Source organism: Trichosurus vulpecula, chromosome 5 (genome assembly GCF_011100635.1).
Source record: "Trichosurus vulpecula isolate mTriVul1 chromosome 5, mTriVul1.pri, whole genome shotgun sequence".
NCBI lineage: Eukaryota > Metazoa > Chordata > Mammalia > Diprotodontia > Phalangeridae > Trichosurus > Trichosurus vulpecula.
In genome coordinates, this window is record NC_050577.1 from 23307379 (window position 1) to 23333668 (window position 26290).

General features: G+C 46.9%; 1 protein-coding gene across 1 annotated transcript in view; it reads right to left on the minus strand.

Moving 5' to 3' along the window:
• Positions 1-6814: 6814 nt before the first annotated feature.
• Positions 6815-26290, minus strand: part of CMTM7 (CKLF like MARVEL transmembrane domain containing 7) — a 58459-nt gene continuing 38983 nt past the window's right edge. The window contains exons 2-5 of the mRNA XM_036760981.1: positions 15733-15906; positions 12291-12389; positions 8699-8780; positions 6815-7703 (exon numbers count right to left, since the gene is read on the minus strand). Coding sequence (XP_036616876.1) covers positions 7690-7703; positions 8699-8780; positions 12291-12389; positions 15733-15906 — 369 coding nt within the window. The 3' untranslated portion in view covers positions 6815-7689. The remainder of the gene's footprint in view (positions 7704-8698; positions 8781-12290; positions 12390-15732; positions 15907-26290) is intronic.

Below are 26290 nucleotides of genomic sequence, written 5' to 3' on the forward strand. Positions count from 1 at the left end.
TGGGGTCATCCTGGACCTGGGCAGATTCCTTGGTCCCTAACATTCCCTCATCCCCCAGTTATGCAGAGCCAAAGTGGATTTGAACCTAGGTCCTCTATTTCAGAGCAGCCACTTTGCTCATGTTCCAACTTTGAGACTTCCTTCATCTGTAAAATGGAGAGGTTGGGCTACGTGGCCTCTGAGGTCCTTCCCAGCTTGTGGTTCACTATGACCCCTACATCCTCATTCCATAAGATTAGCTTTACCATCCTCATTTTTCTCCCCAGTCTCTCTCCTGCTGAGCCCCACTCTCTGCTTCTGTCGAAGGGTGGGGGTGATCTTTGAAACCTCTTCACTAAATCCATGGTCCTATCAGCTGAACAGGTTGATGGTTATAAATAAAGTCTTTGGAGAACAGAGAAAAGAAAAAAAATGGTACGAGGACTCCACCAAACAGTTTCCTGACACAAGTAAGGCTGGCCAGAAAAACACCTGCTGGGGGCCCCACCCTTCTGAGGATGCTCCCCACCCCCACCCCACCCCAGACATACACCCACAGCACAGCTGACCGGAGGCAGGGGAGGGAACAAAGGGTAACCAGGACTGGTGATGAGGCAAGCTGGCTCTCGGAATTTTGAGACAGCATGGGGGAATCCCCTACCCACCCACACTTCAACAGTATTACTGAGAGCCTGAAATTGCCTTCTTCTTGCCTGAGCTCCAAGGCATGGGGTTTGGGCCTTGGACTGAATGGGGGGGGCTTCAATTAGTTTGGGGCAAGAGCTTCTCAGAAGGGCTGTTGGGGGTCTCTGGAGTTACTCATGGTGTGCCCCACACTGGAAGTTGGGTCAAGGAATTGAGAGATGGGAAGGACTCTTGGAAGCAAGCAGGACCAAGCAGGGGTTTTTGAAATCAGAGGGAGTGAGTCGGAATCCTGGCGATGCTAATTAATACCTATATGATCTAGGGCAAATCACTCAATGCTTTGGTGTTGGTCTGTGAGGTGAGGAGGCTGGATTGTAGAATCCCCAAACTGGAGAGTTTGGAAGGACCTAGGTGGGCATTCAGCCCAATCTGTACATGACAGGCCCCTCTGCCCTAAATCTATGCCCCTAGCTTGTCTGAAAGGGCTGAAAGGGACTTTAGGAATCTAGTCAACAGCGAGGAGACAAAGAATCCCAAGGTCACATGGGAAGTGGTAGTGTCAGGATTGCAACCTGGTCTTCTGATAGATATGTCACTCAAGCCCCTTAACTTTGCTTGGCCACAGTTAAATGAGAGGGTTGCACTAAATTATTTCTAAGGTCCCTTGTAGCTCTAATATTCTCTGTCTATATTAGATTTGTTCTCCTTGGCTCCAGAGGTCAGAACTAGGAACAAGGTTAAAAATTGCAAGGAGGCAATGTTAGGCTTGATAAAAGAAAGAAAGAAATGGCAAACCACTCTATTTTTACCAAGAAAACCCCAGGTGGTGTCACAAAGAATCAGACATGACTGAATAGATGGGAGAACTAAAACAGACAAAAGAACAGAAACCAAGGGAAGTTTTTAAATATGAAAAACCAACAAGTATATGGGGAGGCCTAGTGGCCAGGGAGGAAAAGGAATGGGTTTTGGTGGGGTGGAGAGGAAAAGATGTCCCTTAACCTTCACAAAGAGTACCCTTTGTTTTACAGAAGGGTAAAGAGAGGCTGGGAGGTGACTGGCCCACACAATTCAATTCACAGAATCAGGTTCTCAAGAATTAGGAGGAACATGAAGCCCCACACCTGAACAAGAATGCCCTTTACAAATTTTGGACAAGTAGTCACTGACCCTTTCAATTCATTTAAAAATTAAGCATTTATTAAGCACCTACTGTGTCAGGCAACTGTAAAAGATAAAAAATGAGATAACCCCTGCCCTCCAGGAGCTTTAAATGGCAGAATCTGGAAAGATTCAAACCCAGGTCCTGTTACTCCAAATTCTCTAGGCTTCTTCTCTTCTCTGTATGTACCATGTTGCCTTCTAGGCCCATGGGCCTTTCTTCCAGTTTCAGCTGGCTCTGTGAGTCTCCTCTCGTGTCTGTCTTGTGTCTAGACTTTTCCATGCAAGAACTCTGGCTTGGTGTCAGAGACTGGGTGAGAACCATTTCAAGCTCATTGTTTTGCTCCTGTTCAAGCTCATGTCTGACTCTTTGTGACTCCATTTGAGATTTTCTTGGCAAAGATACTGGTTTGCCTTTTTCTTCTCCAGCTCATTTGATGTATGAGGAAATTGAGGCAAATAGGATTAAGTGACTTGCCCAGGGTCACACAGTTAGTAGGTGTCTGAGGCCAAATTTGAACTCAGGAAGATGAGTCTTCCTGACTGCAGGCCCAGCACTCTATCCACTGGGCCACCTAGCTGCCCCCAATTTCAAGTTCACCGAGCTGTTATGAAGCACCTAATGGAGGCAAGACATGGTTCTCCAGGCTGAGGGAGAGACAGAGCTGGATAAGACTTCATGGATCCTGCCCTCAAGGATCTTAAAGTCTAATAGGGGAGAAATAAGATATGTGCAACAGAAGAATCCAAAATGGTGCATGACACAGGAGTGCAGCATACCCTGGAGGCTGGAGTGGCCTAGGGAACTCTAGGGGAGGTGGGGAGCCCACAATGATGAGTTGAAGATCCCTTAAACTCGATCTACTCAGGAAGGGTGCAGCTGGACAAGAGAAGACTTTGAATGCTGAGCTAGGGAGCTTGGTCTTTCTTCAGCAGGTAACAAGGCGCCATGGAAAGTTAGAGAAGGAGAGGGGCATGAACAAGCAAGATTCATAATGTAGAGTTGTGTGATGGTTGGATTGGCATTGGATGGTGGGAGGGGGATTGGGAGAGGCTGGAGGCTGAAGGCAGGGGAATCACAGATCATAGTCTCAGAGATCATCTAGTCTAACCTCTTACCTGGCTAAGATTCTCCTCTGTAATGAACCTGACAAGAGGTCATCCAGCCTTTGCTTGAAGATCACCAGCATCCCCGTGAGGTCAGAGAGTCAGTCAATCAACATTTATTAAGCACCTACTATATGCCAAAACTGTACCTTTAAGCACTGGGAATACAAAGAAAGACAAAAGACAGCCCTGCTCTTAAGGAGCCCCTAGTCTAACGGGGCAAAACTATTACTTCCTGGGCAGTTCAAATTATTAGGCATTTTTTGCCTTACATCAAGTCTACATTTGTCTCTCTACATTTGAAGACATCGTTCCTAGATCCAACCTCTGGGGCCAAGTGGAACAAGTGTAATTAATCTAGTCATAGACCGTTAGAGCAAAGATGGGTTTTAGAAATAATGTAGTCCAACTTTCTCATTGAACATATAAGGAAACTGAGGCCCAGCAAGGTTGAGTGACTTACCCAAAGTCATATGTACTGAGCTAGCCTAGTGGCACAGCCAAAAGGTAAAAAAACTAAGGCCTCCTCTACTCTAAATATAGTGTTCCTTCTCCTATAACAAATTGCCTCCTCCCAAAGGTGAAAAAAGGATGCAACAAAAATCCTGAGGTTGAAATTTTAACTTGAAAATCTCCCCTCAATGAACATAAGCACCCGAAATTCCTCAACGTCCTCTCCTCAGCAGTACCAGGGCCAGAGCACACTGCTGGGGTGTTGTCTACGAGTTGTATCTATTCCATAGCTCGTGAATCCCAGCTCCCCAGGGTTTCTCGTACCACAGCAAGCCACGTGACCATGAGTTCAAAGTAAAAACTTCTAATGGAAAAAACAGGGCTGCACCCACATTCTCAGGCTTTCGTGGGGATCACCTAGATAATATTTGTAAAGCACTTAGCTGAGTGCCTGGCGCAGAGTAAGTCCGATATAATTGCTTCCTTCCTTCCTTCCTTTCCCCCTTCCCAACCTTGTACTGCAGGCACAGGAACTCTGGGCTGCTTGGCACAAAAACTAGGCTATACTAGGGGAGCCCTTGGCTATAGGTCTCATGGTCATCAAAGTCCAGACAAGATACCAGAGCTCAGGGCCCAGCTACTATTTCCTTCTCACTTCTTCCCAACTAACCCCTGCTCTTCCCTAAGCATGCCCTGCCCCCCCATCTTATCCTTCACAAAATTTCTTCCAGTGCCTTCCAAAACCTTTTATGCTCAGGGTCTCCTTAGGCTGTGAACACATCACATGCACAGCCTTATAGGGGATAGAATTCCCAAGAGAATGTGGAGTCCCAAACCTGTCCCTTACAAAAAGGAAGCAAAGGCCTCCCAGCTTACTCCTAATCATGTGTCACCAACGTGGAAGGCTGTCCTTCCCAATTAAGCTTCTCAGACCTTTCCTAGGTATCCATAAGTAAGGCTGCTTGGCACCATCTGAGGCGTTGAGGTGGTAGTGCTGCCCCCAGGTTTTTAATCTCTCAGAGAGATCAGATAAATGGGACCCTGGATGAAATCCTAACAGAGTCCATATTTTAGAAAAAGCTTGTTCAGGGGGTCTGGCAAGGGAGCCAGATGGTTTACCATTTTAAATAATGCTCCTTGGTCTATTAAGTATTGATTTCTCTGATTCTTTAGGCCGTGCATAATTTAGATGGTTTTCAGCAAGTGTGGTGCATCAGCCATGGATGGCAGGTATTGATTTTTTAAAGTGATATATTATTTTGGGTAGGAATAGTATCCATTTCAACCCTTGGAGTTGTTTTATTGGGAGATACGGAGAATCCCAGAAGCAACCTGGGTAGATCTAAATGAGATTCCTGTTGCTTCAGAAGGAAGGCTTGGCCCTATTCAAGTACCTTGGCTTCTAAATAAGCAATTTAGGGCCTTTCCCTGGTGTGTGAGGGCCTTCATCTCAATGCCGACAGCTGACCTTGCCTGACATGGGGGATCCCGGGGTAGGGTGGAGGGTGGAGCTAGGGCCAGCTGGGATATTGGGCAGGTGATCAGCACCAGGGCAGGACAGAACAGATGGGGCTTGGGCAATGATTCAGGACCCTCTGACCAAGGGCTCAGCAAAGGCCAAGAAATGCTAATACTACTGTTAGCTTGCAAACAGTGAAGGGGAGAGTCTCCCACGATCTGGGATGGTCCATTGCGGGCGATTTCAAGTTCAGAGAGGGAGGATCCCTATTTTTATTCACTTGCTTTGAGAAAGGTCCCTAAAGATTTTTTTTTCCTAAAGAGCGTGGGGTGGGGGGAGGGGAAAGGAAGGTATCAAACCTCTGGGGACATAAAGCACACAAGCTACCCAGCCACCAGGGACACCAGCACCCTCATGGGGACAGGAAGAGCCCAGGAATTATTTTAAGGAATTGTATGTAATAAAGTTCAATAGTGAAGTCAAAATGGACCAGAGGGTCTTATTTCTGGAGCTCTGGTTTTTCACAGTGCCTCTCATGCTGAGACCTCTAAGTAGACCTGGACTTATCACCAAGCAAACCAATTCAGCCAACGACCTAGGATTCGAGGATCAAATATAAACTTTGGCATTTGAAGCTCTTGCCAGACCAAATGAAGTATTTTGTTGGTAGCAGTTGCACAGTGGTTAGAGCATTAGGCCTGGAGTCAGGAAGACTCATCTTCCTGAGTTCAAATCCAGCCTCAGACACTTATTACCTGTGTGACCCTGGGCAAATCACTTAACCCTGTTTGCCTCAGTTTCCTCATCTGTAAAATGAGCTGGAGAAGGAAATGGCTGACCACTCTGGTATCTTTGCTAAGAAAACCCCAAATGGGGTCATAAGGAGTGGGACACTACTGAAATGACTCGACAACAGTGCTCCATCAGGCTCTTCTGTCTCTTACATCCAGGCATATTTTTGCATTTGTGCTTGGCAGAGTGGCTGACACATGAATGCTCGGCCCCTCTCTCCCCTCCCCTCCCCTTTCACAGACCATCAAGTCCTCTCTGGTTTCACTCCCATCCATTCACATCCCACTCACTCTCTGGTCCAGCCCTGTTTCACACTCACAATGCTCCACCTCTGGCACTAGGACTCAGCACCTCCTGCCTCTTGGGCATGGCAGCCTCCCCTCCCCGCCCATCTCTGTCTCTTAGACTTCCTGGCTTCCATAAGACAAGATGGTAAGTATGTGAAAAGACGGAGCCAAAGATTCTTAGAGTTCAGTGGGAGGGAGATGGCTGCTAGCCAGAGGGATCATGGGAAGCTCCTTGGAGCTAGTCCTTGGAGGGTGGGCAGGAAGAACACTGGTTCACGACCCAAGGACCTGGATTCAAATGCTGCCTCTAATGCTTACTACCTCGGTGACCCTTGGGCAAGCAAATTACTTAAGCTTTCTGTGTCTCAATTTCCTCGTCCTGAAAACAAAAGGGCTGGAATAAGTGGACTCTGAGGTCCCTTCCAGCACCAAATTTATATGATTGTAGAAGGCCTTGAATGCCAAAGTGAGGAAAATGGACTTTATTCAGTAGGTGCAGGAAGGGAAGAAGGAAGGAAAGAAAGGAGGGAGAAAAAAAAAGAAAGGAGAGCAGAGGGAGAAAGTAAGGGAGGGAAAGAGGGAGAGAGCATTAGGGCTAGGGAGGGAGGGAGGAAAGAAGGGGAAAAGGAAAGAAAAGAGGGGGAAGGGGTAGAGAGAGGGAAGAAGGAAGGAAGGGGGGGAAAGAAAGGAAGGAAAGGAGGGAGGAAGAGAGCAAAAGTGGTAGAGAAGAGGGAGGGAAGAAAAGAGGAAAGAAGAGAGGAAGAAAAGGAGGAAGAGACAAAGGAGGGAGAGAAGAGGGAGAAAGTAAGGGAAGGAGAGAGAGAGGGATGGAGGGAAGGAGGAAAGAAAAGTAGAGGAAAGGAGGAAGGGAAGACAGAAAGAGAAAGAAGGAAGGAAGGAAAATAGGGAAGGAGGAAGAAAGAAAAGGAGGGAAGGAAGGAGCGTTAGAGTTGCTGGAATTTGAACCCTCCCTCATAAGGCAGTTTGGGGCCAACTGAGTCAAGTGCTTAGCAAACTGTAAAGTACTCTGTAAACGTTAGTGACAATGTGACCTGACCAAGCATGTACGTTGGCCCTACACCCAGAGCAGGCAGCGACTTTCCCTTTGAGAAGCTACGCTGCCTCCGTGGGCATGTAAGAAAGATCTCTTCCCCGTGTGAGCTGAGTTTCAGTTTTACTCCCTTGGGTTTGTGACGATGAAATGAGGCTGGGGTCGCTTTCCTGCTAGTACAGATTTTATCTGGGTGGGTCTCACTTTAAGCAAGCTAAACACCACCAAAGTCGGATTCACAAAAGCAGATAAATTAGGGATGTGGGACTGGTGTTTCACAAAAGGATTTACATAAGGCTCCTTAGGTCCAGAGTGAACTGAAGACAGCGTTAAACAAGGACTCAGTTTTACACTCCTATTCCAGGAAATGGGAGACCAGGACCTGAAGAGGCTTCACTGACAGAACAAGGCAAAGGGCTGCTGGAGGTGTGGCTTCCCTTCCCGTCCCATCCCGTCCAGTCCGTCCCATCCCACTCCTAAGAAGAGGCAGGCTGCTGCGAAGAAAGCTGGAGTAAGAGTCTTGGGAAAGTCATCTTCTGGGCAGAGCTCCAGGAAGGGGGTGGGGAGACCCTCCAGAGGCCCCTCCATCCTTCTCAGCAGGACTTTGGCACCAAAGACTTTGCTTCAAAAGCCTTTCTTCGTCCCACCACCAACAGGTGGTCCTTCTGGCTGGCCTCCCCTCTCAGCCGCATGTCCCCTTCAGCCCCACGGGGGCTCTTCCTACCAGGGGGTACGAGGCATTCTGAGTGACGCCATCACACAGCTGCAGCTGGGGAAGAAGTGGGAGGGTCAGGTCAGATGGCTGTCCACCGGTGGCACCCATCTGCAATCTGCATCAGCAGAGGGAGGGCCCACACCAGTGACAGCACAGCTCCATGAAATATTGGAGAGTTAATATTATCATCTATATACAAAGAGGCAATGTAATATGGTGAAAAGAATAGGGCTTTTAAAGTCCCAACTATAATACTTAACTAGCTGTGGGTCTGTCAGGAAACCTCTTTGAATCTCAGTTTATTCTCCTGTAAAATGGGGATAATGATTCCTAAACTCTCTCCCTCCCATGGCTGTTTTCAGAAAAGTGCTTTTTGTAAACTGTAAAGTGCAGTGGAAATATCAGTGGTTGGTTTCACATTATTATCCTTGATATTGGTCCCTACTCTTTAACCCCTAATCCTTGAGCTCTGAAGCTTATGACCAGTAGGGGAGAACACTGCTTACTGTGCTGAGACCTTCTAAGCCATTAAAATGTCTCTTCTTTGCAGAGGTGGGGGACGATGGGTGTGGAGTACTGCATACACTGTTAACGTGTTAGTTTTTATTTCTTTTATGCTGATAAGGGATGGCTTACTGTGGAGGGAGAGGGACTTCTCTGGAAATGATAGTGATGTAAAAAACAGTATCAATTGACATTTACAAAGAAAAACATAAAGAATGACAAATTTTTCAAAGACTTCTTAACTCACTTGAAATTTTTGGGAATGGCTTCCTGGTACCCCTCCCCAGCCTCTAGCTCACCAAAAGAAGCCAGTGCCCAAACACAGAGCCCCTTGGGGGAGGGAGAGGGGCTCGCAGGGGGGCAGGGACAAAGATGCTTCCGTCCTTTCCTTCCTCCATTCACAACTCACAGGCTCTTGAGCTCCTCCCACAGCCTAATTCCTGGTAACTCATTCCTTCTTGGAGGGATGAGCTCTCCCCACGGTGCAGGGGGACACTCCTATTTTCAGCAAATTCTTTTGTGCCAAGAAGTGGGCTTTCACTCACCTGTGGCCTGGGTTATACACGAGATCTTGTAGGATGACCAGATGCTCACCGTGCACAGGAAAGTAGCCAGGAACCCAAAGACCTGTGGCAGGAAAGATAAAGAGGCAAGGACATTCACCCCCAGTTCTGAAGCTAACTAGCCTCGTGATGGCTCCCTGGCTTCTCAGGTTCAAAGGCTGGCTTTATCACCCTGACGGACATCGCCTTTCCCCCAGTTCTAGGCTGTGTGGACATGGTCAAGAGGACCCAGGGGCAAATACCAGCTCTATCACTTACTGTGAGGTGACCTTGGGCAAAGTTCAGCTTGTTGGCCTCAGTCTCCTTAACTGTGAAATGGGAAGCTTGGACTACATGGCCTGAGAGGTTCCTACATGATCTAAATCTAGGAACCTCCGTGTGTGTGTGTGTGTGTGTGTGTGTGTGTGTGTGTGTGTGTGTGTGTGTGTGTGTATGTGATCAGATCAGGGATTCCATCAATGTAAAGAAATGCCAATGAGGAGCTCCCCTCATCTTTAATGCAGATAAAGATTAGAGCAGGTTCTGTGAATTAATTTTTTTAAAATTTGTAATTATTTCAGCATAATTAGCTTCCTTTGCAATCCGATGTATTTCATTTTGTGCATTTAAAAACATGATTCTGACAAGGGGTCCAGAGGCTTCCCTGGGCTGCCCCGAGAGCCTGGTTAAGAACTTTTGTGTTCGAGCCGTCTGGGACCTTGTGACGATTAGTCACACCACCAGGATATTTCTGGGGCAGGACTTGATGCTGGGTCTTCCAGATTTCTCGATCCACTAGGCATGGAGCCTTTCCCATAATCTATCTCAAAGGACGGAAGCTCTTGTCAGTGCAGTTAGAAATGAAAACAATGGACCTGGACAGAGAGGGCCCAGTGGGCAGAGCGCTGGACCTGGAGTCTGGAGGACCTGAGTTCAAATCCAGCTTCAGACACTCTCTAGCTACATGACCCTGGCCAAGTCACTTAACCTCTGTTGCCTTAGTTTCCTCATCTGTAAAACGGGGATGTAACAGGACCTACCTGGCAGGGTTGTTGTGAGGCTCAAATGAGATATTTGTAAAAAGTGCTTAGCATAGTCTCCGTAAATGCTTACTCCCTTGCCTTCCCTCTTAAGTGGCCCTCTAGGACTGGGACCCTGGAGTTCATTCTCAGAAAGGGAAGTTTCTTGCCATGACAGCACAGATCTCCTATGTATTAGCACATAGTAGGTCCTTAACAAATTGAGCAAAGTCTAATAGAAAGAACGCTGACCTTAAGTCAGACAGCCTGGGTTTGAGGCCCTGTTTGGACTCTTCCTAGCTGGGTGACCCTGGGTAAGTCTGTTCTCTTTTCCTCATTTCTCCAATGAAGGGGTTGGACCCCAGGATCTCTTCCAGCTCTCACCTTTGGTAATTTGGTGGATGAGACAATGAATGAATGGAAGGATGTACTCATCCCATCCCATGTCCCTGGCCCTTAGAAGGGGTGAAGGGGCTAAGAGATTCCATGGCCCAGCAGACTCAGGCTTCCCTGGGGGGGAGGCCACGGGCTGAGTGCTTAGCATTTCAATCCCCTGGGTTGTTCTGCCACCCTCTGACCCGAAATTGGGTTTAGATAGAACTCTGAAGGTGACCCTGCCGTGCGGCAGAGAGGCTGCCCAAACATCGGGCTGGCTTGTGGGCTGCAATCACTGCCTTGAGGAGGCAATGAATGTCAGGACTGGTGATCTCCTCTTGTCCATCCAGCACCCTTGTTTTTATGGATGAGGCCGCTGAGGCCGGGGGGCTCATTAAATGATGTGCTCTGGTCACGCTGATCTAATTAGATAGCAGAAGGTGCTTTGTAAACCTTAAAGCGCTGTTTGAGGGCCAGCTATTGGCCTCTCTGGGCTTAGCGAGGCTGGGCCTAGGGCAGCAGACACACCAGGCCCATCTTGCCACGACAGCCCTTTAGCGGCCCAAGGCAGAGCTCCGTCCTGAACAGCTGGGCACTGTCCGCGCTGACCTGTGTCTTCCTCGAGTCCTCTGGTACTTATTGACCGGCCTACAATCCTGTCATTATGGATGTTTCTCTCTTCGAACTGTCTGCATAATGAGCTGACTGTAAGCTGGCATCCGCCAAGTGTCCTCATCGCTACATCATTCTGCTTCATTAACTGTTCCCTGGGTCTGCTCTACCCCAGGTAAGAGAGGAGGCCCTCCCAAGCAGGGATGATGAAGGCGATGATGATGATGATGATAATGCTAGACATTTATACAGCACTTTGAGTTTTGCAAAACACCTTGAATCTATTACCTAATTTGATCCTGTAAAGTAGGCACTATTATGATTTTACATTAAGGAGACGGAGGCAGAGGCTGGAAGCGGTTCAGTGACTGGCCCAGGGTCATACAGCTATTTGTATGAGGCAGGATTTGAACTCAGGCCTTCCTGACTCCAAGTCTGTCCACTGTGTCCCCTAGGTGCCTCATGTCTTACACAGGCTATTCCCTAAGGTCAGTGCTTATAACAGTCGTAAGAACTGGCATGTGTTCTGTGTCCCGGGGCTTCGTATATAGTAGGTGCTTGGTCAGACTGACAGGCAGAGTGGGTTAGGCTGCTTGATGAAGTCTGGAAGATTTGGGTCCAAAGCCTGCCCACATACTACCTGTATGATGTGACCTGAGTGGGTTGCCTGAATCTCAGTTTCCCTGTCTGTAAAATGGGAATAACCATAGTGTCCCAAGGCTGTTGGATGAGACTCGAGGGAAATCATATATGTAAAGTGCTCTATAAACTTCAAAGTATTGGGTAAAATCAAGTTCATGTGCCATCTCAGAGGGCGCTGGGCTTAAATCAGGAAGATTGGGAACAAATGGTGACATTCACCAGCTGGGTGACATTGTCCCGGGAGAGTCACCTACCTAACTGTTCTAAGCCTTGGTTTCTGCCTCTGAGAAGTGGGGATAAAAACAGCAACAACTTCCCAGGGTTCCTGGGGTAACACTTTTAGAGCACTTTGTAAACTCCAAAGCACCATGTAAATGTTAGCTTTTCTTGTTGTTAGCTGTTGTTGGCACTTTTTCCAATCCCTCTTAATTCTAGTGCCTTCTCCCTCTCATTTACTTCCCATTTATCCTGTGTTTAGCCTCCTGGTGCAGAATTTTTCCTGTTGTCTCCTCCCCCTTTCCTCCCTCTCCCCATTAGATTGTGAGCTCCTTGAGGGCAGGGACAGTCTTTGACTCTTTTTATATACCCAGCCATCAGAACAGTGTCTGGCACACAGTAGGTGCTTAATAAATGTTTATTGACTATTGCCTATGGAGTGTGGGACTTGGAGTCCAGAAGACCTGGTTTCAAATGCTTCTTATGGCACTGATGAGTTGTGTAACCCTGGGAAGTCACTTCAGTTCTCTGACTCAGTTTCCTCATCTGTAAAATGAGACTGCTGGATTAGAGTCTGTCTAGGATGGGGTTGAACTGGATGGCCCCAGTGGTCCCTTTCAGCTCTATATCTAGGCTCCTGTTAGCCACAGGAAGGGAGGAAACTGTGTCAGGTCAAGGAAGCAGGAGAATATCTGAGTTTTGGGATGCTCGTCCAAGAGAAGGCTCCTTACCGCTCCTGCCACAAGGCCGTCTATGCCATGACTCTTGGATGCTGCCACAATGGATGCAATCAGCAGGAGGATTGTACCAATTAAGTAATGGAGAAATTCCTGGAGGGGAGAAAGAAGGAGGATGGTGGGTAGGCTGGCCTGGGAGGGTCTGTCCTTAGGGCATTGCTCCTGGGGTGTTGGGTGGGCTACCCATGACATCAGGGAGAATGAAAACCAAGAGAGGGGATCATCCCCTGACTCCAGGACAGCTCTATTCAGGTGTAACATGAGACAGACCAAGAGGGAGATGGTTCAAGCCAAGAGCAAAGGGAGAAAATCCAAGGGAGGGAAGAAAAGGGGACAGAATAAAAACCGAACTCCTTAAGAGAGCTGCCAACAGCTACTTCATTCTCCACTTTGCTATTTGGGAGATGATTCTGGCTTTGCAGAGAATTACAAATGATCCTCTTCCCCTTCCCTGTCTCCAGGCAGCTAAAATGTTCAAGGATGGTATTCTCTTCCTTCCCAGGGGCAGAGGTCCCTCAAAAAGCAGCTCTGGGTCTTTTCTGCCTTTAGAAAAAGTTCCTGGCTGAACAGGGATCTTGAAGAAGGGTAACTGCACCCATAATTCCTGTTGCTAACCACAGAGAGCTCGCTGAGTCCATCAGCAAATGGCCCAGTAGGCTGCCACAGGGAGAAGTTCAAGGTTCTCTGCCACACTGTCCTCTCCAGGTTAAAACCCCCAGGTCCTTCTTCATCTGTAGATGAGAGCAGCAGCTATCTCACAGAGTTACTGCGAGGGTCAAAGGAAACAACAGATGAGTCTTAGGCAGAACTTAGGAGGGAGCCAGCTGTGGTCTATGAAGCACCCAGCATGGGCCAATGGTGTTTCCTTTCTCCTAGGCTTAGCTAGGATGCTCCTCACTCTGTCTCCCCTGAGTTCGGGCTGAATCCCAGAAATGCAAGAGACCTCAGGGGCCTCTAGTCCAATCTGGACCTGAGCAAGAGACTCTTCTACATTAGACCCACCAATGGGCCAAGCAGTCTTTGCTTGAAGACCTCCCAGGGAATCTGGGCACAGCTGCAACAGTGAGGAATTTTTCTCTGGTGTCCAGTTTAAATCTGTCTCTCTTGTAACTTCCATGCCTTCTGGAGGGGGGTGGGGCAAACAGTGTAAACCTAATCCCTTATCCTTTTAATAACTCTTCAAATATCTGAATCTAAATATGGCTATCATGACCCCCTCCCTTATCACCTCAGCCCTGCAAGATTTCTCTTCTCTAAGTTCAAATCCTTAGTTCCTTCAAATAGAACTCCAAATATGGCTCAGTGGGTAGTGCTGGACCCACCAGTCAGGAAGACCTGACTTTTCATCCCATCTCAGATAAAGATTAGTCATGTGACTACTTTTGAGCTTCAGTTTTTTCATCTCAAAAATGGGGAGAATGGCAGCAGGTATCTCACAGGGTTATTGGGAGAAGCAAACGGAATCACATATAAAGCCTTGTAGTGTCAGAGACTCAAGGGAGTTAGGATGATTCATTATTACTATTATTCCATCTTATGACCAATAGGTCCTTTACTATATTGGTTGTACTTCTCTGGACACCCACCAATGTAGGAATGCCCTCCGTAAAAGGAGGTGCCTGGATCTAGCCATGATATTTCAAGAATGGTTTTCTTTCATATCCAGATGGACAGCTTCAATATAACATCGAGGAGACTTTGCCTTTGTTGAGCCCACTTAAAGGTCAAGTTTCCTCTTTAATGCTCTGGCTTGGTCTATTGGATTTCCCACTTCCGAACACATATTCCTTTTCATGAGGTCCTGAGCTGGAACTATACAGACCGTGTCAACAATTTATTTCATCATAATTAGACATTGCTCAGTTCTTCCTCTTCCTCCTCCTCCTCCACACAGGATGGAATGGAGGGTGGCATGAAACTAGGACTGGCGTTGTGGAACAGGAACCTCTAAGAACCTAAGATGTGAAGAAAAAGCAAAAAATATAGAAAGAACAAGGAAGAGATAAAGCAGAAAAGGAAAACAGACCTAAGTACTTCAAAGAGATGTACAACAGAGTTCCTAGCTAATGAGAAACTGAAAGCATGAAGGGACAGAGCATGTGCTGACATCCTTACCTTGCCTTCCCCTTTGCCCTCTGCCCCCAATCTATACTTCTGTATATGCATTGAACAGACATCAGGGAAGCCAGAAGAATGTTGGGACTTGGTGCTACAAGCAGGAACCAGAAATGTTGGCCAGTAGTTTTGGGAGCTCATGCCCTTTCAAACATTCCCAAGATAGGCAGAGATCAATCCTTCAGTAAGCATTTATTAAATATCTATTATGAGCCAGGCACTGTGAAATCAAAAGAATGAAAGTCTATGTGTTTACCAACACTATTTGCTCCCAGTCAAGAGTCATGTATTGGTTTTGATCCATTATAATATCTATTTGACTATTTGAGTGAAATAGATTCAGCGATCAGTTTCAAACTTTGGGTCAAGCCCCTCCAAGATTCAGAGTCTATCCTAAGAGACCCTGCTCAGATCCAGGTTCAATATATGTTTGGTGATGGACTTTTATTTAGGAAATTCCAGAAAAAGCCTTGTGATAATGAGAAAGGCTCTGTGCCATCCCAGGCCTGAGAAACACTGTGCTATCACCTCTCTGTTGGGGGTGGAGTGGGGAGAGAGACAGAGACAGAGAGAGAGAGAGAGAGAGAGAGAGAGAGAGAGAGAGAGACAGAGAGAGACAGAGAGAGCAAGAGACAGAGAGAGACAGACAGAGAGAGAGGGAGAGACAGAGACAGAGAGGCGAGGGGTGGGTGGGGGGGAGAGAGAGAGAGAGGGAGAGACAGAGACAGAGAGGATGACTGAGTATCTCCAGGGGTGGGGAACCTTCAACCTTGAGGCCACAGGTTCCCCACCCCTGACTAGATACTGTACTGGTTTGTTCACATTTAAATGTTTCCCTTTATTTTTATTTTCTTCTAAACATATTTTTAAGTCTATCAATTAAAAAAAGTTAGCAACTGCTGTTTGCCTCCACCTGTTATTTTTGTAGCTAAGATACATTACAATGAGCTTAGCACAGTGTGGGGGTACAAAGTAGGTACTTAATAAATGTTTATTGAATTTGTCATGAGGAGAGTGTTAGAAATGGGCTTCTTTATTTCTGTGCCTCCCCCTCCCTCCTCCCCCCTCTCCAACCCTCAGCCTGTTCTGAAGCACTAAAGGGTAGAAATTGCGATACCAGCCTGCCAGCCATAAGATCTTCCCTTAATCAGTAAGAGGTAATCACTGACAATGGATAATTAGGACAGCAGGTGCCAAATTAAAGACTTAAAAAGAACCACCTGGAAAGATGGTGGGATGACCTCCCTCCGAACCATTCCAGTTACCAAGCAGAGCCCCCAGAGCTGTGCAGTGCCCAGCTGAACGCTACTAGCCCGCTTACCGCCAATGGCCAGCTGATACAGGTGAGCATCCTGTAGATGCAGAAAAGATGGACCAGGTAGAAGACGAGAATCATCAGCAGGTCACACATGGTGACGACTTCAAAGTAGCTGTAAGCGCTGTAGTCAGTCCACATGGAGTTCTTCACGCAGAGGAAGGCAATGAGGAGGGAGATCTGCAGGAAGAGATCCAGAGACTGGAGACATCTCTCCCAAAGGGAGCTACACTGAACAGGACTTCATGCTGGTGCAGTGGTGAGAACTCCGGACTTGGGTCTGTCAGGAGTCCTGCCCCTGATGCTCATCACCTGTGCGACCTTGGCCACAGTCCTGCCTCTCAGAGTCTCTTTCTCCTCACTGTTGGTACGAGAAAAATGAGCCACACCACTTTTCTCAACAAGCCTATGCCTTCTGGGCTGAGAGGCAAAGAACAAAGCCAACCCAGACAGGGATCTGCCCTGAAGGAGTTTACATTCTCTTCACTTTAGCAAGGTTAAGTGGCTTTGGATCATTGATTCATAGACTGAGAGCAGAGGCTTTTAATCAGGGGTATTTCTTAACTAGGGGCACAGATTACCCCCCACCCCCACCCCATTTCAGGGAGTCTGTGAATTTAGATGGGGAGAAAAGGACAAGCGCATTTCCCCTAACCTCTAACCAGAATCTTGCATTCCCTTCAATTATTTAAAAGCAATATTCTGCATCAGGGTCCACAGGCTTCACTAGATTACCAAAGGGGATTACGACAGAAAAAAAGGATGATGTAGAGACAGAAGGAACTTCGGATGTCATTGACTTTAACCGCGCCCCCCCCCCCCCCCCCCCCCCGCCCTGTACCTCCCTCCCCCACTCCATAGATGAGGAAAGTAAAGCTGTGATGGGTCAGTCACTTGGCCATGGTCATATAGCTAGTGTCAGAGATAGGATCTGAACCCATTACTTTTGGATGGGAATACTAGACAAGCCAACAAGTATTTATTAAAGCTCTTAGTGTGTGTCAAGCTCAGCACTAAATTCTGCGGGTACAGAGAAAGGCAAAAACTGTTTCTGCCCTCAAGGAGTTTACAGTCTCTGCACCATTTCAGCACTTAGCACAGTGCCTGGCACATAGTAGGTGCTCAATAAATACCTATTGACCACCTTCCATTACTAGATGAATAAAATGAATCACATGTATACACTGACAAGGGAGGGGTGCCTCAGTGTAATCCTATGGAACAAGGGGGTAGATGGATGTCTCTCAATGATGGGGGAGGCTGCCTGAAGAGACACAATAAGTGCATATCAATAATTAAAACCTTTAGTAAATCCTGTCGTAAGAAATGGGAGAAGGAGTTTTGTTTCCACAGAACTAAAGGTGTGCTTCCTCGCCCTCCCCCACCCCAGCTTTAGCAGAGACCAGGCCTCAAGGTCGGTCAGGTGAGAGGTCAGAGGCTTGTACTCATGCGAATGCTTTTTGAGAAGGCAGTCTGGGGAATTAGAGAGGCCAAACCCACTTGAACCTGTTCAAGCTTATCTGGGGTCTGGTCTTGGTCAAGAATCCAGGCCTACTGATTTGCATAATTTGCATATGTTAAAGAGGGAAAGTAGGGGAAGTAAAAGAATATAGTTATCCTAACTAACAAGGAAAATCTAATTACTTCACTTTTGCTTCTGTATCCTTATTATCCTATTTATATAAACGGTATAACCTAGGAAAACTATGTAAAAAAACAAAGACTGTAAACTAACCATGACTCTAGCAGGAGTGGAGGGAATGGTTACCCCTGCTCCTGCAGCACTATCAGTGTGAGTGTTCCCATGAGCACTACACCAGCTCTCTCCAGGAGCATAATAAAATGCCTTTTTCTGCCCACTGTGGTCTTGAGTTCTTTGGGTGAGACCACGCAAATCACATGAATCTTCCTAAAGTCAAGTGAAGGGAAGCAATGGGCATTGGAAGCTCACTGGGCAGCTTGCCTTGGGGCGTCCTGTGAGTCCCTACCGTGGTGTTGGTGTTAAGAGGGCTACCACTCTGGATTCCCTTGGGGAGCCCTGTGGTCTGTGCAGCCTTCTTAAAGGGACATCACTTGGGACTTCGGGCCCTGTTTCGGAAGCCTTGTGATCTTACTGTTGTCCTAAGGGGCCATCACTTGGGTCCTCCTTAGGGTCTAACCCCTAGGAGGCCCTGTGATCCCCACGGATTAAGGGGGGGCTACCACTTGGTCTTCCTCTGGGAGTCCTGTGGTCTGTACAGCCTTCCCAAGGGATTATCACAGGGTTCTTCCTCAGGACTTTGGCCCTGCCTAGGAAGTCCAATGATCCCCAAAGCTGCGTGTTCTCACAATTTGGGGAAGTCCAGTGATCCCCAGACCAGTGATCCCCAAAACCACGTTTCTCACACCCTAAGGCTCTACCCACCAGCCCTCTGACTTTGCAAATCAAAATGCCCCTCCCTAGCCACCACTCCCCTTCCTACGTTGGCTTCTCTGACTATGTGCAAGCTCTTTGAAAATAGGAACAATCTTTGATTGTGTACAACTAGGTTCCAATCAGTGTGAATAGTGAATCCCCTGAAGTAGTTACATGTATCTTAATTTTCACTATTTAAAAGTATAATTATGGTTCCACCCCATTGGAAATATGCAATATGAATTCAAATAATACTGTGACCATTTTAGGGGATTCATTGCTGGAACTAATCAACATCCAGATGACTTATTTCTGGTATACTTATCACAGTGTTTATCACATGGGAAACTCTTAATAAATTATAAATATATATTTATATTTATTTTATTATATTTATCACTTGTTTATTATTTTTATTTTATATTTAAATTATAAATTATAAAGATAGTTTTGATTACATAAAATAGAAAAGTTTTTGTGTAAGCAAATGAAGCTAGGAAAAGAAGAGAAAGCTTTGGGGGGGGCAGGAAATCTTTGTACCAACTATCTCTAATAAGGGTCTAATATCAAGGAACTAACACAAATATGTAAAACCACAAAACATTCCCCAATAGACAAGTGATCAAAGTTTATGAAAAAAAAGTCTCACAATAAGAATCACAAACTATTAACTATATGAAAAACTACTTCAAATCTCTAATAATAAGAGAAATGCAAATCAAAACAACTCTGAGTGTTCACTTTCCACCCAGAAACTTGGTTAAGATGACAAGGATGAAAATGATGTTGTAGGAGGGGTGGTACAAAGACAAGCACACTAGTACCTTGTTGGTTGAGTCATGAATTATTCTATCAAGTATGGGGATTATAGTTGTCCAACCTACAATAAAAGAGACTGAGGCAGAGCCCCGAGCCTATGGCACATTATTAAAAGGTCCATGGTCCCCTCTGATGAAGTGGACCTCATATCTTCCTCATGATCTGAGATGCCTCTTTCTTCCAGGGCCTTATTTGTATAAGGTTTGATACCAGATTTGATAATCTGAACATCCTAAAGAAGATACAAAGTACAGAAACCCATTGGTTGATAGATCTTGTATTGCGGGTCAAAAAATGATGCATCAGCTAGAAATGGTACATCAGCAGGAGGGTCTCAGGTTGACGAAGCATGGTGCATCTCCACTGACTAAGTGGTCCTAAGATGGTCACTTGTTCATGTTGGACAAGAGGACTTTTCATGTCATTGAGTCACCTCTGCCACACAGGGCTCTGGTGCAAGTGACCGATGGTGAAGGGCATCTTCCAGAGCCCCTTGTTTGAGAGAAACAAGCTGAGCCTGGGCCCCCCAATGGGCCCACAGAGTCCGTTGGCAAAGCTGAGGAGTACACATGTGGTGTTTGGTTGCGGGGGTTACTGGGCACTTAAATATCAAAACAAACCAATGTCGAATCTGAGACTGGGCCCACCTCAGTATTTGCCTATCTCCCATTGCTCCTGCACACTGAGGCCATGCTCCTTTTCTCGGTTCCTCTCCAGCCAGCCAACCAGAATCAAATAGTGACTCACAACCTGGGACTTTTCAAAACCCCCAAGACAATATTTCACTCCTCTGCAGCAGAGTGAGCTCTAGATTTTGGCCACACACCCATCTCTGAAACTTCTAGGACCAGCCACTGACTTGCAGGATGTGCCTGGGCTCTGTAGCCTGGGTCAAGGCCTCTCTGGGTGGTGCTGGTGAGATCCTCAAAGGTTGGTGGCCCTCCCAGTTCTGGGAGCTGAAGTCCAGGGGTTTCTGCCCAGGATGGACTGAGATACCCTGGCTTTGAAAGAGCTCAAGAGACCCCAGAATGTCCCCAAATAACTACAGAAACCTTCACAACCTGGCTTAAGGAGATTGAGGCTGGATGTAGGGAAACCCAGCCTCCCAATTAAGAGCCATCCCAGACAGGCCTGGGCTGCCTTGGGAGGTAGTGAGTTCTCACTGAAGGTCTTCAAGCTGACCAAACTCTTGCCAGGGATGTTATGGACATCCAATATGGGTTCCATCAGATAGATGGCCTTTGATACTGTCCCTCCGGCTGGGGTTCTGGCAGTAGTAGGAGATAAAGCTGGAGGACAGCCCCAGCCTATGGAAGGAATTGAAGGCCAGGAAGAGGTTTGCAATTTAATCAGGTGTTTATAATTTAATCAGGATGCTCCAGGGAATCATTGAAAACCTTTGAGCAAAGGGATTAGGTACAGGTCTAGACACAGCGGTCTAGACGTGGCACTCCTTTGCCCGAACGTTTTCAATGTTCTCTACCATATCCTGATTAACTAGGAGCCTTGCAAGGTTGTCCTTTTTAGCTCTACAAAATCCCACAGTGCCAAGAAATGCCTTCTCTGTCACAGTGAAAACCGTTTTTTTCTTTTACTGCGTCCTTAGCAAACAGTAAGTGCGCAATAAATACTTATTTCCTCCCTTCCTGCTTTTTTTCCCACAGAAATAGGACCTCTGGAGTTTCACTATGAATAAACCATGGGATCATAGGATTACAGATTGGACCTAGAAGGGCCCTTAAAGCAGGCGTCTCAACCTGGGAAATCCACGAACTTAAAATCATTTTAAAAATAATTGTATCTCGATGTAATTGGTTTTCCATAAGGTCTCCTGCATTTTATTTTATGCACTTAAAAATGTAGGGCTCTGTAGACTTCAGCAGACTGCCCAAAGGGCCAGGATGTAACAAAGATGAAGAAGCCTTGCCTCAGAGCTGGTCTATTTAGTCCAAACCACCCCGCCCCCACCCCCCATTTTACAGATGAAGAAGTGAGGCCCCAAGAGCTTTGGCCAGTGTCACACAGCTAATGAGTAGCAGAGCCAGGATTCAAAAACTGGTCTTCTGGCTTCCAGCCAAATATGTTTTCCAGTGAACCAGAAAGCACTCTCCTCGCTGGAGAGGTTTTTTCTTAGAGTAACATGTTGTACCCGATGGTAGGAATGCCATGAACTGTGCTGTTTCACAAGACAGCAAACACATCGTGGTCCCCTGGGCTTGTAAAGTTAAACATCTCCTACAATGTCCTTGCGATTTCTAATGGGGATTTTCACAAAATCTACAGAAGCCTTTTTTGTGGTTGTTTTTAACGTCGTTCGTGATCATTTATAGTCTGCCTCTTCTCTCCTGTCCAACTGAGCCTGACTCTGGTAGAGAGATAATAAGCTCGGCCAACCAGACCCCTTGCCCTCAGCTACCAGCACAGGTGGCTTTCTGTACCCGTAGATCCCCATCGCTCTACAGCTAGGAAGAAAGGTCCCGCAACACCTCTCCCCGAGGCCCAAGACAGACCAGTACAGCTAGCCAGCATTCAGCTCCATCTTGGAATTCCTTTCACACTAAAGGTGGCTCACAGTAGATCCCAGCAATCAGGCAGGGCCTCTGCCCTGGACTTGGCCACACTGGACACTGCGCAAGGAATCCAGCCAATCCATATACGTCCCGAGGCTGGGGTGGGGCAGGCATTCTTACGGGTGCCAAACAACATTTATTGGGGGAACTGCTTCTGGCTTAAGCCCTTCTGAGGCTAACGAGTTGTACGACCCTGGGTAAGTCTCTTAACCTTTCTCAGCCTCAGTTTCCTCATCAGAAAAACGGGGGTAAGTCAGGCCTTGTGCTAGGCACCGAGGGTGCAGGCCCCCGCTCTCAGGGAGGTTACCTTCTCCTAGGCTATGGTTCAGAACCTGGGGTTCATGGATTCATTTATTAGGTTTCAGGGAGTCCGTGAACTTGGAAAAGAATACGTCTTTATTTTCATTAACCCGGAATTGAAATTTACCATTTCCTTTAATTATTTAAAAATATGATTCGGAGAAGGGGACCTCCGGCTTCCCCAGATGTCCAAGGGGGTCCGTGACACACACGGACCTGGATGAAGCTCTACTTAATGCTAAGGGACAACAATACCTGTGGAGCAGGGAGGCAGGAAGAGACAGGCTCGATTCCTGCCTTTGCCTCTTGGCGTGACCCTGGGCAAGTCGCTTAACCAGTGCTCCAAGCAACTGCACCGGAAGAGAAGGTGGGGGAATGCCTTAGACTGACGAAATCACAGGTATCTAGTGGTCTAAGTAACTTTAAAAAAACAGCCCTGTCCCAAAACTCAGCACTTTCCCGTTAGTCTTGCCTTGGATAATCCTCCCCGTTCTGGCTTTCTTCCCAGAACCTAACGTCCTTTCCCCTTTTCTATAAGAACTTTGACAGAGCCGGTAGAAAGAACAGGCTGTTTCAGTGAAAGGTAAACTGAGGCTCACTCTCATGAGAGGCAGAATTATCTCAGAGCGCTTCAGAGAAGATTCTCCCTTGGGAGGTGAAATTCAGAAGGTGGCTATGCTAAGAGCGCAGTTCCTGGGGTCCAGGACACAGCTTCAGCTGGTTCTTGGCCTTGACTATCCTAGACTCCCATCTGTAAAGAAGAAACCCATTTTGAATGGGCCAAGTTTTAGAGTCAGGTTTGGTTCATGAAGTCACAGAGCCAAGAGGGACCTTAGAGGCTGGTCCATCCATGGGGCCCTGTTATACTCTGCATCTAGCGGAGCCTAGACCCGCCATGCATCTTCTCTCCACCCTCAGCCATCACTTTCCCTATCTGGTTCTGAGATGAGTCCTCAGTCTTCCTGTCTGTGAAATGAGAGGGTTGAACTACAAATCCAGCCTAGAATCTGTATTTTAAGTTGGGCAGTTTCCTGAAAACCACAGGAAGAGATGCCAGTGTTTGTACAGTTCCATGGTGAAGAGGGATGCTGCCTCTCTGGCCGACTCTAGCATAGGTGGCCTGGAAACCAGAGTCGATGGCCTTCCCCTAAGCTCATCCCCTTTAAAGCCTTTGCCCAATGTGGAATGTGCCCAATGTACTTCTTTCTGGCTGAAGATGGCACCAGATGCCTTTGGTTCAGGAAGCAAGGGAGAACAATGAAGTCACTCAACACTGCTCTGGTCTGTAACCTGGTCTCAGGATAGAGTTTCTGTGGGAGAGGCAGCTGGGTGGAACTGAGGGAGGAGGCCAGAGGGGGCTCAGATGAAGCCTTAACTGGGCTTTGTGGGAGGGCCCCGGGAGGGAAGAACAAGGCCCTCTTGTTCAGATTGAGAGGCCAGAGAAAAGCAGGTCAAGGGCAACTGTAAGCGTTTTGAGCCCTGTTAATGAGGTAACTAGGGTTGGTTTGCTAGGGGAAGACAAATTTGGGATGTTCTCAGATTTAACCAAATTCTGTATTGGGGTGCAAGAAAAGTGCCCCCATCTCCAGGAAGTGGGATCCTGGGATCTTAGACTTGGGTGGGACCAACCGCAGGGCTGCCTCCTCCAACACCTCCATTTTATAGACAAGGAAACTGAGGCACAGAGAAATTGGCCTAGACCCCAGGAACCAGAAATACAAATCTTTCATTTTACAGAGAGGAAAAGGAGAAGTTTTAAAGCTTGAAGGGACTTCAGGGTCTGTTTCATTCTTTCTCCTCGTTTTACAGATGAAGGACAGAAAAGTATATTGACTTGTCTAAGGTCACACAATTAATAAATGGGAAAATTGGGATTTTCCCCAAATTTTCTGATTTTAGGGCCGCTAGGTGGCTACACAGTACATAGAGCACTGGACCTGCGGTCAGGAAGACTTGAGTTCAAATCCAGCCTCAGACACTTCCTAGCTGGGTGACCCTGGGCAAGTCACTTCATCCTGTTTGCCTCAGTTTCCTCATCTGTAAAGTGGTCAGGCTCAGAGGAGAGGGCCCTTCCAGATGTAAATCCACATCCCCTGTCCTCTGTGCCTCCTTCCACTCTAGAGCGTGACCACTGCTACGACCTTCTTCTCCAAACCGCCTTAAATTCATTTTAGACTTGTTCTGTCAGGCCTCGGAAGGCCAGCTGGATGCCAGGAAAAATCTTGGGGCTGGTGGCACAGTGGATAGAGAGCTGGGCCTGAAATCAGGAAGACCTGAGTTCAAATCCCAACTAGCCATGTGACCTTGGGCAAGTCATTTAACTTCTGTCTGCCTCAGTTTCCTCAACTGTAAAATGTGAATAGTAACAGCATCCCCCTCACAGGGCTGTTGTGCAGATCAAAGGAGGTAACATTTACTGAAGTGCTTAGGACAGTGCCTAGCACACAGTAGGTGTCATATAAATGCTTATTCCCATCCCCACTAATAATGAGAGGGGGGATTGGTTCCTCTTGTTTGGGGGTCTTCAAGCAGATGATGAATGACAACTTGTTGAGGATGTTATGGTGGGGATTCCTTCTGGGTTTGGGGTATAGGTTGGACCAGATGGTTCCTTCCAACTCAGATGCTATGAAAACCAAGGGCGCCATATTGGTACAGTGTCTGACACAGTAGCGCAAACAAGTGCAGCCAACGCATCCTTCCACAGACCAATCATCGGGGCAGTGAGGTGTAATAGGGGAAGGAGCACTGGACCTGGAGTCAGGAAGACCTGAGTTCAAATCCTACCTCAGGTACTTGCTAGCTATGTGATCATGGGCAAAGTCACTTAATTGCTGTCTGCCTCCATTTCCCCATCTGTAAAAAAAGGGATCATAGTAGTCACTTTACCTCATTGGGCAAGTGAGGATCCTCATTTGTCAAATGAGGGGATTGGCCTCGATGGCTTCCGAGGCCCCTTCAAGCTCTGATATTGGGGTGAGAGGGGAGGTTAATGTGTGTGCCTATCTGTGAGACAGGGAAGCGCCATCAAGTCTGCACAGGTGAATTCTATCCCCATAAACTAGGTCCTTTCAGACATTCCACACAAGCTTGTATTGTAGGAGGAGAGAGGAGAAAAAAAAGGAAATCACGCACTTGAAGAGCACAAAGAATCTTAGGGTTTATCTAATCCAACACCTTCATTTTTCATACATAAGGAAGCTGAGACTCTCCTAAGGTCACTAAGCTAATTTGGGGCCAGAAATAGAACCCAGGTCTCCTACCTCCCAGGAACTCTTTGCCTGATCACACTCCCTTTGTAGTTAGAATAGCTGATATTTTTTAAAAAAATAAGTTAATTTATTTATTTTTAGCTTTCAATATTCACTTCCATAAATTTGAAATTTTCTCCGCCGCCTCCCCTCCCCCTCCCCAAGACAGCACCAATTCGATACAGACTCTGCACAAACATTCCAGAACAGCTGATCTTTAAAAATAAGAAAGGGAATGATGAAAGATGACACTATTCACAGTCAAATTTGAAGGTCGACCTTTAAACAAAGTAATTATTTCAAACTTTGCCTCAACAAATGATTGCTCAAATAAACAACCAAAATGAGGGAAACTATCCTAATTAAAGCCACAACATCCAAACTATTTACATAAAACAATACAAATTCTAACAAGATAGCATCCACAAGGTCATGTGTCAACAGTGTGGTCATTGCAAAGGCTAGAAGACCCAGGTTCAAATCCAGCTTCGGTCATCTGGGCTCCTCTGGGCAAGACACCTGAGCCCTGCAGGTCTCAAATGAGGAGTTTGGACTGGAGGGCTCAAACCCCACGTTAGTCTGCAAGATGCCTCCCCCGTGTCCCCACTCCCCCCTCACTGCTACTTCAGTAATTTCCTCTGAAATACCTCCCATTTACCCTGTCTATAGCTTCTCTGTATTTGCATCCTGTCTCCCCCATTATACTGTGAGCATCTTGAGCACAGAGGCTGATTTTTAAAAATCTTTCTTTGTATCTCTATGCCTTAGCACAGGGCCTAGCATACAGTAGGTGCTTAATAAATGCTTGTGCACAATGGTGGCCTCTGAGGTCCCTTTCAGTTCTAGATTTAGGTTTTCTGGTATAGTGGAAAGAGTACTACAGTATGTAGGCATTGGCTAAGCTCTATGGTCCCTTCCAGCTCTGAGGCTATGGTCTCTATGGCCCAGCCATGAACGCATGCTGTTTTCTCTGCGTTCCCTTTCTGTTCCTTGGTCCCTCCTGCCATCTTGATTTCCAAATGGCTTTGTTTGGCCTTTAGCTCCCCGACTAAGCCTCTGAAAACACTGGCACTGGCCCAGGTGCCAGGCCAACGTAGCAGGGGGGAGGGGGTGCTAGACTTGACCTCTGGACAGACCTGCCACTAGCAGCTGGGTGACCCTGCACAATTCATTTGATCATCTCTAAAATGGGGATGATGTCTATAGTATCTATCCTATATAAAGGTTGT